The 13659-nt window shown below is 42.6% G+C and overlaps 1 protein-coding gene across 18 annotated transcripts in view; it reads right to left on the reverse strand.

The window, feature by feature from the left end:
* The window catches only part of LOC127588424 (neurexin-2-like), a 121278-nt gene that overhangs the window by 64740 nt on the left and 42879 nt on the right, over nucleotides 1-13659 (reverse strand). For all 18 annotated transcript variants that reach the window (XM_052047132.1, XM_052047139.1, XM_052047134.1 and 15 more), the window contains 2 exons: nucleotides 10227-10528; nucleotides 5001-5162 (listed from right to left, as the gene is read on the reverse strand). In XM_052047132.1, coding sequence (XP_051903092.1) covers nucleotides 5001-5162; nucleotides 10227-10528 — 464 coding nt within the window. The remainder of the gene's footprint in view (nucleotides 1-5000; nucleotides 5163-10226; nucleotides 10529-13659) is intronic.

Here is a 13659-nt window from a genome sequence, read left to right on the forward strand (position 1 = left end):
GAGCCAAGGCACATCAATTTATGCTAGGAAAATCCCACCAAACCAAACCAAAAAATGTCACAAAAAGCAGCTACAGTGGTGCCTTGCTTGACTTAATTCATTCGAGGCCATGCTTCACTGTAGGCTGAAAATTCAAGGGCTAAAATAAAATAACGTTTTGCTAAAAGGAATAAGTGTTTACAGAACTGTTGTCTACCATCTTAAAAACTCAACACATTTTGATTTGAAAGTTGTTCCAATTTAAATGACTGCTTTGGCCCTAAAAAATAACATGTTTTTTTTTTTTACCGTGTATCATCTTGCCTTATTGAAATGACTTGAAATGTCCTTGAGTAATTCCTGCTGAAAATTGTGCTCCTTCTGCAGTGCCCATCTTGCCCACTACACAACAACAGAATGCAGCCATACAGATGCAAACAAATGGACTCAGTAAGGTGCAGTAACAATGGTCTCTTGACAGAGGATAAAGAATATATGCAGATGAAAAAATGATCTCTTCTGTGTTGATGTACCAACTGTGTTCAAACATCTGTTGCTTCAACATCGACGCTTTTCGTGAATGTGTCTGTCGGGGCATTTTGCATAATTGCATTGTTCGTTGAAATTAGCTTTGTTTTCTGTTTAGGTTGACCGTGAACTTTAACTGGGGAGTAAAGGGGTTGTTAAGTTGAGTTGGTAAATCAAAGCAGGGGGTGAAAAAGGCAGAGTAACCAATTCTGGTCACTGCAGAAAATACCCAATTCAACATACATGAAACAAATACAGCGTAAGCATTGAAAAGCATGGTCGAGCTGATGCGCAAGAAGGTAGCCGATGTACTCAAATGTGCCAACCACAAGTTTATCTTTATTCATACTCTGAACAAGTACCGACAGCAAACCAATATAATCAAATACACTGTGATGTGAGTCAAATTGAAGTCAATTTAATAACATATTCCGAATGAAAGCACACATTACTTCAACGGCATCCATATGACTTCCCCTCATGTTGTTATTCTATTGCGGTTTGTCCTCATCAATATGCACAGCAGGACACAAAAAAAAATAAAGCTTGTCTCATTTCACCCGCAGCCCGATGTGTTATCTGCCACATCACTGTGCCACCAGTCAGCGCCGGAGGTGACACACCACACTGCACACAGGACTTACAGGCCGGCTCAAAGGGGATATGAGCCAATATCACACTTCGCACTGCCTCGCTGTGACTAATTAAGGACTGAAATCAGATGGTGAAACTGACCATTTGAAATGAGTGAACTTTTTATTTTTTTTTAATGAGAACACATCGGTCATTTATCACTAGAGCAGCTCCAGGTCAGTCTTACTATTAAAATCGGTCTTCCTATTATACTTTCAACCGAAGTAAAAGGTTGAGATATACACGCAAGGTCAAGTCAATGTCAAAGTCACCCCTGGTGTCGAAACACCGTATGTATCGGCTCTTGACAGGTCTGTTTTAAGGTGCATGCAATTTGAAGTATTCATCGCAGGAATTGACAACAGCTATTATGTGTGCTCTTTTTACCTTAAAATGTCAATAAGCTAGGCTAAAATGTTACTCCGAAAAACTTATTGTCCAATATTTAGAAGCTTTGTAATGGCAAAAATGGCATAGTTTCCCATTACATGAGTGAGAGAGAGAATATTAATAATTATTTTTTTTAAACTCAATAAAAGTGAAACAGTTGGAAAGGATTATGCTAACATATCTGACCAAATTATTAAGTAGTTCTGCGGAAAGCTGCCAGAAGCTTGTCAGTTTAGTCATTTCCTGATTCGGGTCCAAGATGAAATGTAGCCGAGCCCCGCTGACCCTGCACTTGAACCCGGGACCTCTGGACTGTGAGGCACATATGCTAACCACGAGTCTACTAGACGAGTTGCGAGACGCAGACGCAAAAATGGTTCGATAGTATCATTTTCTCTTTGCGTCAACGGTATTGTATTCTGTACAAAAGTTTCCCTAAATTCTCATGAGAACAGTCAGTCATGGCAAATTATGCATGACTGTATTATACAAATACCGTACCGATGACTAAAGTGTATTTGAGTTGAAATGTGATCGTGTGTGGCGGAGAAAATTATGCGCTCAACCAGTGGGTGGAAAGTGGAAAGGATGCCATTAACAGGCCACTGAATCAAATGTGTCACTCCATGACAAAAAAATAAAATAAAAAAAATAAAATAAAATGTCAGACCTTTTGGCTCCATTGAAGTACACAATTAAATCAATTATGGCAATTATTCATAGTGATTTTGAGATTGTTTTTTTTTTAAGAGAATATTATTGGGAGGCAAAAGTTGAATCTGATTAATAGGACCAGAAGGATATTTGGCAACAAATATCCTTGAAAGGTTGAAACATGAGATGAATGGAGGCTAATGACGCAATGTTAGATCTCCTGGCGTAACGTTGCCCTCTCAGATGGTGACCCCGCAGATAAATGCATCTGCATTTGCTCGGTGCTCTTCTTGATGCATTTTTTTTCTCTTGGAGGAGATGAACCCGATGGCCTCCATTATCATCTCCAAAGACATCCATCGTGGGACATTGCTCTGTCTTTTCGATGACCCAAGATATTTATCCCCCGCCGAAATCAATGTCCTCCGTGGATTTAAACAACAACGTTTGTGCCTGCGCTTACCTTTAGTTCCCACCGGGATTAAGAAAGAATGTAAATGTGTCGATTCTCTGCTCACAGAACGCAGCCCTATCGGTCTACTTGCAAAGCTGCGGGTTGGACTGACCCGTGTCTGAACCTCGCCTCAGCGTTTCCTGGCGGGCTGATCCCATTTGATCAGCTTTGCCTCGTCCACCACTCGCCCTCATTAGTCCCCCCCCCCCAACCCCCGGCTTCCCACCACCATTCCTGTTTGTCATCCCATCTTCACGGCTGTGGTGCACATCGCATCCTGCCAGCGTGCCTTCAATACGTTCTACTTTAGCACATCAGCAGCGCGGGCCCCCGAACACCACCACCAGCCATGCCGCCCACAAAGCGGAGGTTGCAGTAATGCCGGCACAATAACCTGCCCATAAATAACATCTCATCTTCATTTCAGCGCCTTCATGCCGCAGAGTAAATACGGGGAGCAAATCATCTAGCGCCTGCGCTTGAAAATGAGATGTTATACCCTCATTTGAAAACGATGCCAGCATTTGAATTGTAGCAAATCAGACTTGCGCTATTAAATTGGCATTAGGGAGAAGCTGAAGAATTTGAAAGGAGGAATAGCACGCGTTCATGGGACATTTAATTAGGCACACCCGAAATACCTGCATTTGCAAAAGTGACAACGCTTCGTTTGAGACACGAGAGAGGTTCATTTAAGAGTATTCTTATCATTATAGTGTGCGGCGGTGAAGGAGACGGTTTCGAATATGCGGCCGCTGTCTTGTAACTGATATTTAAAGTGAATAGCGCTGACTGCTGTCGGTTCGATCATATTTCCTGATCTCATTAAACGGAAAGACATTGACGAGTTCGTCATTGTAAATGTTCTCCTTCTAGTCAGCTTAGATAGCAGCATGACGCAGCAGAATGCAGGTAAGACTCAGTAGGAGGAGTTGAGCGACTCAAGAGTTTTTTTTTGTTACAATGCGATGAAAGTCAAGTCAATGTCGATTAATCGAAGGAGTCGCCGATATTTATTTTTTTTAAAAGCACACTTCAGCAGTCCCAAAGCTTTTTTGGGGCGCCGCGGAGCAGTTTCATGTCGGACAGGCAAGGAAATAAAAGCAAATGAAAACTGTGTCACCTTGATGGCCGGACGTTTCCACAGACGGATGAATTGAACGAGATACCCAAAACATGATTGTAGCGATGAGTGAAGTTCTGGCTTTAAACGTCCATGCGGAGTACTCAAGTCAAGAGGTCAACAGTCGTTAGAGTTTATGCAAGTTTTTAACTACGAGTGTATTGAGCCCAATGTGGCAAATTGCTTGGAGTGTCCAGTGCTAGCTCAGTATTAGCTGGCATAAGGTTTTCTGAATTAAAGTTGCTGCCAATATTTGACTTGATTCGCCAAATGAATGAAGTGGCGCCAAACTATGCTGCAGCTTCTATTTTTTTTTTTTAAATTTGTATTTTTTGAATAGGAAAACGTACACAAAGCGAGTCAAATCTCTCACAGCTATAAAGCTTTGCGCTAGCTTTGGCACATAAAAAGCCTCCAGTCTGATTTTCACAATACAACATGAATGTCTGCCAAACTCTCAGTCAAATATGCTGTTGCTCGTTTTTCGTCTCTCCACTTTATTTGCTGGGTGATTTCTGTGCTGCCTATAATTCGGATTACCTGTTTGTTTTAGGCGGAATGCTTCGCTGGGAAGTGAGGACAGAGACAACCCCCCCACCCCCCAAACTTTACTGCCATGCTAGCAAAAAAAAGGGATCTGAATCGAATGTACATTCACTGATTTGAATTGGGAGTTGATGCTTTTCCTTCACTTTCAAACGTGGTCTCACTCGATTATTTTTTTTTTTTTTACGCGACAGCGCTTCCTGTTAAAAATTTGTACGACGCCGCTGAAAGTGGGCATTAAAAGATCATGTGGGGCTTTACACCTGACATAAATCTAATGCACAAGTACACGATGTTAACGTGCTCCGTGGAGATAATCAAGGTGACAGGTGCAGGCCGCGGTTTTATGGAAAGATTAAAAATGAGGACGAGCCCAGAGTGGAGATCGAGGAGTGAACAGAAGAAGGTGGATGCATTACTTATGGATACTGTATTGGTGTATCTCTCTCTCTCTCTCTCTCTCTGTGTGTGTGTGTAAAGCATTCCCACAGGACTCTAGAAACACACATGGTGCAGCCTCGAAATGTGAAATGCTTCTCCTTGAAACACCCTCCAACAATACAGTCAATATGAATATGAAGGCTGGCTTTTCGAATGACGGAGCATGCTGTTGGCGTCCAGGAAGGGGGAGGTGCCATCTAAAAAGTGTAGGATAGTATTTCGGGTGGTGCGCAAGGGTCGAGCAAGACTCACGTCTTTAAGGCAGCCCATGAAGTTGTTGCTGACTGGCGAGCCGGGCAGCTCCGCTGTGTCCACGCTGCCTCCGATATAGAAAAGGTCGTCAGAGCCCAGCATGGTGTAGTCCTCTTGGGTGTAACCCGTTGTGGTCAGGATCCCGTCTACCAAGATTGTCACCTGGAAGGAGAACAAAATGATTTTCAAGAACGGCGATCATGACTTGATGCTTCGATTACTTTTAGTGAAGGGGGCACTTGAAATACGGCGAAGCTCTCTTTTTCATACATTCCAGACCCTCTGCGACGGGTGAAAATCCTAAATAGCGTGACCATATATAAAAAAAAACAAAACAATCCATTATCCGAGTGGAGCTGCTTATCCTCACGAGGGTAGCAGGCATGCTGGAGCCTATCCCAGCTGTCATCGGGCAGTAGGCGGGGTACACCTTCAATTGGTTGCCAGCCAATCACAGGGCACACATAGACCAACAACCATTCGCACACACAATCACACCTAGGGACAATTTAGAGTGTTCCATTAATCTAAAATGCATGTTTTTGGAATGTGGGAGGGAACCGGAGTACCTGGGGAAAACCCACGCAGGGACTGGGAGAACATGCGAACTCCACTCAGAAAAGCCGGCCGGAGCCCAGAATCAAGTCCTGGAGGACCTCCGTGGACGAGCTAATCAGTCGATCACTGCCGCCCCCGTATAAAAATGATTTTTAACATAAAATGGAGGCATAAATGTTTACGTACTATGCATGTTCTTTCTTTGCTGTCATTCTGAACACTTAAAACATTTATTAAATCTCCAACTCAGTTTTCTTATCTTTCTAATTGTAATATGCATTATTCAGCACCCATGTGTTTTCTTCACTGGCTGGGAGAATTCACATGGCTCTGTGCCTGACAATGGCTTACTTTTAGATCTAGGAAGCCATTACAGAAAAAAAACCCCAGCCTTGATAGCGTCACTAATCTCTGCTGATTCCCGTTTCTGATGGCAGTAAAGTCAGTACACCACAAAGGTTTCTTCAAATGGCAGTTTGGCACCGAAAGCTATGTGGATGCTGCCCAAGTTGGAAAACTCAATTAATTTGGGTTTAAGAATACTGAAATGGTGAGCTTAATTAGTGCTTTTGCCCACTGGCAGAGAGAGGGGGAAAAAAAATCTCATCGTATCAGTCACATCACAGGAGACAGAGGAGATGAATTGTAAAACTGTGCAGTACGAGAAAAGAAGGATATGCTTGTTGCCATGACAATAAGCCCACCGGTAACATGAGGTTCGTCACAAATGGAAACCATTCCCGCCATTTGACAAGAAATTAAAACAATTACAACTCAAAATGTCGATAGGAACAACGAATGCATCCTATGAAAGGTCAAACTAAAACACGCTGGAAGTGTAATCATTTCATAAATGCAGACTTGGAGTTTATAAAGTATTGCAGCCTTTATATGGTGTAAAGGGAAGCAGATTCTGCAGCCATATGAATTAAAGCTGTCTGGCAGTGTTCAGGTTTAATGATCTACAGCGACTGATTTACAATTCTTCATGGATAATTATCATTTTGATTAGAAGACGCCGCCGCCATGATGAAGGGCCGCTTGAAAAACAGGGCATCACAATTTAACTTCTTTGAGCTCATGAAAAGCATTTTCTTTCGCATTCTCCTCTTCGAGCGGGTCTTCCTCAACACACAAACCACGAGGTCACAATTTCACACGGGATGTCTTTCCATAGATATGCCCCATTCACATTGAAAGCTACAGGATAGAAGTCAAAGTAGTGATGGTCCTGTCGACCATTCTCTTGTGGTGACATATATTGATTTTTTTTTTTGGTCCATCTCGTGGTAAAACCTTGAGTATCTTTAGCTTTGACTTTTTGAAAATGGGTCGGCTCGGCTTTGGCTTGATTGATGGAGCACATCAAATAAAAGGCTTTTATGTCTCGAAATTGATAAATGTGGCACTCCCGTTTATACCTGGCAACCATTGAAGCATCTTTGCACACCCTCGACAGCTGACTTCAGTGCCTTTTTTTTTTTTTTTTAACAAATTGAAGGGCTGCAACCACTCAGGTAGGCTACACAAAACAATAGAATTCTTTGTCACTGTATGTAATGGTGAAAGTCAGCAATATTCCAAGCATGCCATGATATGAATCAAACAGACAACAAAAATCCTTCATCTATTTATTTTCCTTGCGGGGCTAACTTGAACCTATCCCAACCAACTAAGCTTGCTATGGTGAGTGACACACACACATGCCACAATGGCAGTTATAATGATTTCTTTGTGGATAACGTCTGACTCATTCTGCTATACCAGGTCACATAAATTACTGTATATTTAATGTTGTTGATACACAACGGTTATTGAGCGGATTAAAACCACAAAAAAACCCCCACATTATCGTATTATATTATGTAATAGTACAGTATGTGCCTTGTGTTTGCATGCACATCATTATGCAGCAGTGTTCTTAATAACGGTCAGAAAAGAAATCAAGTCATTTGGTGGTCCGCAGCAGGAGGCGGTAATTGGATGAATTCTTGCCTGAAATGCAACCGCGGATAAAATAAAATGTTTCCACCGGCATTCTCCCAGGAGTTGAAGTTCTCCATATCTACATGTCAGGCAGGTAACTTATCTGAGGCGAAGGCAATTTACACAGGGATCAAGTGCATGGCTGAAAGCATAAGTGACGTCGTGTGCATTGAATCTCTTCTCCTCTGGAAGTCTGGGGAAGTCAACCGGCATGGAGGAGAATGCAAGTTTACATTGTGATTCATGTGGCCAAGCTCATAATACACTAGTGCCGATGAATTAGATACACCGGGAGTCTTTCTTTTGCACACCGAGATTGAAATGCACCTCACGTCACTCGACCAAGATTAGTAAAATTATGCTGCAGGTGAACGCTCACTTCATTTTGCACACCGTATTTCTTCCTCTCTGAATGTCTCCCCTGGAATGAATAAAGCGCTATCAGCCAGGCGCAATTCCATAAAGTTTCAATGTGGCGGAAATGATCACAGCGATTCTGCAGTGAGACCTTTTCGTTGCGGAAGGTTTTAAAAGAACATCTGAGGTAAAAGGAAAAAAAAGTGTATATCTATATATATCTATATATATATACTGTATATACGTACACTACAGATATTGTAAATTTCCTCAGTGTGGGACAGATAATAGATAGATAGATAGATAGATAGATAGATAGATAGATAGATAGATAGATAGATAGATAGATAGATAGATAGATAGATAGATAGATAGATAGATAGATAGATAGATAGATAGAGAGAGAGAGAGAGAGAGAGAGAGAGAGATAGAGAGATAGAGAGATAGAGAGATAGAGAGATAGAGAGATAGATAGATAGATAGATAGATAGATAGATAGATAGATAGATAGATAGATAGATAGATAGATAGATAGATAGATAGATAGATAGATAGATAGATAGATAGATAGATAGATAGATAGATAGATAGATAGATTAGCAGCTCAGCCCAAAGGAGTTCTGCATGAATTGACGCAATTTATGTGCCTGTACGTGTTGAGCACACTCCCTACTATGTGAGCCCAGAGCAACGGCACAAAAAAAATAAATTCTATAATTCTAGAAAATTTGCCACCACAGCGTGTTGATGCCACGAATATAGTACCAAAGCACAGATAGGACATCGTAACATCGTCCAAGATGCAAATGACATGAATTTGTGTCCATTCATCACAAGCCTCATTTGTGAGGTGAGAAGTCACTGATGCGGGACAGGGCAATCTCCGGACCGGAATTGTTTGGTGCTGCGGGGTCATGGAATCGAAAACACCATCGGTCTGCCGCATTGTGGTCTGCCAAATTCCCCAAAACAGGAAACTAGACTTGTCCCTGTGCGCATGTGCAGCTGTCAACAAAAATAGTGTCAAATGTGCCTGAGCACGGGATGGTTGAGCTAGTGTGTGTGTACCATTAGATCTTAGCACTTGAGTTTTTGGGGAGGAACTGTATGGGGCTTTATCAGATTGTATGGTAGGGGAAAAGACTGACCACAGTCCAAAAATGGGGTCACAATGACACATCCTATCAATTAGTTGGAGGATTCAGCATTGTGCCCTGTCCTCTAGACGGTACAAATAAATATGAAACCTTAGGGTTGAGTTGTACTTGGCATGCATTGCCTGTATTCATTATACAAGCCCTGCTGTTGCTTGCATGACCTCTCTGGAACTGCTGCAATGTTGCATCATCCGCCACAGAGACAAAAATTAATTTCAAGACCGCATCTTGCTTTGTGCGGCGATTATTTTTCTAAAGGTAACAGAGGTGACAAGATACTGTATGTGAAGATGATGGATATTGTTGTGTTTTCATGTCGGGATGTAAAAGAAATCTTGTGCATAAAAAAAAAAAAAAACAAGATGTTAATTATTCCAACCAAAGCAATCTGTTTCATGAGAAAGAGGGCAATGACCTAGTATGAGCTGGTAATCTCTAGCCGAGCACGGGAAAACGTATTTAACATTCATTAGAAGCGGCACTTGTTTAGTCGAATCTTCACTGATGGAGAACTGTACTACCTTAAAATATTTCCTGAAGGTGAGAAAATTACCTGAGCCTCTTAAGAATGAGGCTCAAGTGTTACAGACTGAAATTAAGTGCGTGTGATTGACCTGAATGCGGGTGTGACTAGCATATAGCATTTCTCCCCACTGGCCTTGGGGTTCGAAGGACTGTACTTCATGAATCGCGGCTACCTAGCAACAAGGGACCGTACACGAGAGCCCTTTACTGGTCTGAAGCCTACCTAAGATCTTTCAAGACCAGAAGTGGGTGAATTATGGCCCATATGTCGCCAAATCTATTTTTAAAGGCCATAATCCATCCGTGGTGGGTGCAAGGCGGTCTCCAATTGTGTGTGCTTTTATTTTTTGTTGTAAAAAGGCACAACACACACGAAAACCACAAATGGGTGAGTCTCATCATGTCTAAACCATCCCCTTGCTCACAATTTATCATTTTCAGAGTCTCAAAGAGCTGGATCCTACCCCAGCTGACTTTAGGCGAAAGGCAGACCACACCCTGCACGACACCATCCATGACTCATCTTATTTCCTCTCTCCGCATTGTTTTACTCTGTTTTGGGATTTTTGTTCAAGCATTAGACCAGGAGATTTTGTTTCCCATCCAAAGCATTGAAAATGCAACGAGGTGAAGGTGTACAGACCTGGCGGAGGTTGCGGGTCACTCTGACATCATGCCAGATGTCGTCATTGAACTTTCCATTGGCTGGTTCCACAAGGGCCTCGAAGGCACCGGAGCCCAAGTTGATGACCAGCCATAGAGCTCCATCCCTCAGAGACAAGTTGACGTAATCTCCCGACTTCCCTGTATGAAGCAGCAGGCCGTTCCTTTGCAGCGTACGGAAGGACAGTGTGATCTCATCCAAGCTGCTCTGGATGGGGGTCTGAGAGAGGTTGTAGCTGAAGTACTCGTTGCCTTTAAAGGTGGCCATGGACTCCCCCTGGCCTAAGAACGGAAGAATGGACACATGTTTAACAATCTGACAATCATCGGGCCTGCGCTAAATCTAAAACTTGGCTTCTGCATAGTCAGTACGGGCACACTATCTAAAGACCACAAAGATAAATCAAAGCTGCAAACAAGTATGGCGCTTGCAGACGCAAAGTAATAGCATCTAGCGGTCTCAGAACTCCGTTGCAATGCTACAACTAAAAACAGAAAGCCCAAGGTTACGTTTAAAGATTTATATGCCACTGTGAGAAATGTGTTGTCGTGGCGAGCGCTATGGACAAGACAAGGCAAGCAAAAAGCATGAAATAGTCCCACCACCCACCCCTTCCCCATACAATTTGTTGACAAAGTAAAAAGAGATAATTAGTCTTGTGCCTTTTTTTCATCAGCGACAGTTTTTGAAATGCCGACGCAAGTGTGTAAGTCGATCTCAACATCCAATTTGAAAAAAAACAAACAGAGAACCAAATATGCAGCGGCTAAATAACCAAACACCAGTCAACGCGTTGGTATGTTGACAAATTCTGATTCAGAGGAAATGAAAGATTCTTGTCAGTCCCCAAATGAAGGTGTCGGGCCCAATACTCACACAAATGGCCCAACCAGATCACAGATATTCAGTTTTACTGATAGGCGACATGCATTTCACACAGAGTCAAACACCAAATTGTGATGACTTAATAGACATCTTAAAATCCATTTAAAAATGTTTTTGGAATCATTTCCTTCGTCTCTCTGACTTTGCATTCCTGTCAACTCTATGCCAGTTTTCGGCAGTCGTGAGTCCCAAGACGGCGGTATTTTGCGAGGGACCAGTATCATCATCGTTGCTGTCGTATTCAAACTATTGCTGTCGGCTGTTGTTGTGTCCATTGTTGGCTTGTCCCTCCCCATGCTGCTAAACCCCCCCGATCCCGTTTCTTGCCTTTGTAGTGAAATGTTTGCTCGGTTTGTTTAATACAAATATTTGTAGATAATCTATGAGGAGTGAGGTTCTTAACCAGGCTCAATCTGCCAAGTGTCCTGAGCTAACTTCTATTGTGAATTGACGCTATCCGTCCATCCATCCATTATCTGAACCGCTTTGTCCTCAATTGATTTGATCCGACTTGCCTCGGGGGCACAACGTCGTGACTCACTAGTTAACTATTTGAAAGATGCTGTTGGGTGTGGATATATTTTTTCTTTTTACTAAGTCGACTGGGGAAGAATATTTGCAAGCAATTTCCAAGTCAAATGAACTGCCACTCTTGCCTGTGCCGTGTTGGAGGACAAACTGGAATTAAAAGAGGGCACACTGCTGCGTTAGCTAGCTAGCTAGATCAGATGGATAGCTAAACAGACGGAAAACTAGATCGATAGATCGATACATGAAGAGATATGTATGTGTAAAGATCTTGTTTCTGATTCGTTTCATTGTTTGCAGCGAAAATATGGATGAGGCACCGCGGAGGCCGCTAGCTGCTGCGTTTGCCCTGACACCCCTCCGACTTTGGCACTAACTCTTAAGCAAAGGCTGCTCAAGGCTGCAGTCAAACGCTTGATGCTGATGGGGCAATCCAGCACCTTGTAACTGCTGCCACCGGGGGCAAATCCATCACCGTTTACCTTGGCGACATCTATTAGACCATTGTGGAGGACCGCTGCCGAAAACGAAGCTCAGCAGAATATATACCGGCATGAATGGCAAGCTTTATACGCCGGTGTCCCGCTTTCCTCAGATCCCCTTCTCGACTACATCGACCAATTTCCCGTCTCCTGACACTAAAATGGTATGAATGGGTTCCCTCTAACGCAACGGCGCGAAACCTTTTCCTATCAGTGATAGTCCGGTCGCTCAAATCTGCCGACGGTCGCATGGAATAAATGAACAAATAGGATGTAACAAATGAATAAATATGTCTTACTATTTGAAATAAGAATGTTTTTGTGATTCTTACCAAAGTTTCATCTGTGCTTTTATTTGCTTTTAAAATGCCCGCATGACCAGATCATATTCGGTTTCATTGTGGATCGTTGTAGAAAAGAAATGTGCCCCTTGTGACTGACATGGCTGAAGTGTATGGCGACGAAATAAAGCCACAGCGAGATCTTTTGAGTACTGTATTTAAAATGACAACTGTTGTCGTCCCCACACTCAAAGCTTTACATTAGCAGCGAAGTGAAATTATTAGACTCATAACAACCGCCACAGCACGAAGCACATTAAACACAGCCGAGAAGGACGACCGTAGCACAATGCAGTCATTCGAAATGACAATCTGCGGATTGGTTAGTCTGAGGAGACTCTTTAATTTACAAATTCAAAGCGGCCCATAAGATGGGGCTTGGGCACAGGTGGCGACTTAACTCTTTAGTAGGGGAGGCAATCTGTCAGTTTCTCAACCTAAGTCAGGTGGAATGGACATATGGGCAGCTACTGACCACCGAGTCCATCGGGGGGAAATGCATAAGCAAGTAGGTGGCCACATGTGTGTGCGTACGTGTGTCGTGACAATCGCAAATTCAAACATCATCTTCAGCATAAATTTTTTTTCTAAATAAAATAAAAATAAGCACCATCTGAATTCCTTTCTGCGTGTAAACCCACAGGGGAGCAGCTACATTGTTTATTTGATTTGTGCTAATTTAATGCCAAATAAAAAAACAAACCAGCTCAAAGTGAAACACGTGCGCACAAGCCTCAGGCGAACAGCTCGACAACTGCCAATGCTAATAACCATTGTTTGAGATCAGACTTAACGCCACGGTCAAACTTTTTCCGTCTCACATATTTCGCCCCCAGTTTGATGTACGGCGCTCGGCTTCAAATATAAGAGTGCGCTAGCATTGCCTGGGGGGTAATTAACTGACACAATGTCTTCTTATTGATGCATGAAATTGAGCAATTATTTTCAGGCCTCATTTCAGGACAAATCGCAGTATGGTTGACCTTTAGGGCCCACTCATCGTATGACTTGGTAAATATTTGATCGTGAAATGCGACATAAACTACATTATCACGCTGGTGCTAATGTTGATCATTACGCAGGTGCATCATCGGCGGCACTTATTGGAGTCTTATCTTCATCAATGGCCTTCAGGGAAGATTTTATAGTGAGTTGGGGGGGAAAAAATAAAACAAC

Source organism: Hippocampus zosterae, chromosome 16 (genome assembly GCF_025434085.1).
Source record: "Hippocampus zosterae strain Florida chromosome 16, ASM2543408v3, whole genome shotgun sequence".
Classification (NCBI taxonomy): Eukaryota; Metazoa; Chordata; class Actinopteri; order Syngnathiformes; family Syngnathidae; genus Hippocampus; species Hippocampus zosterae.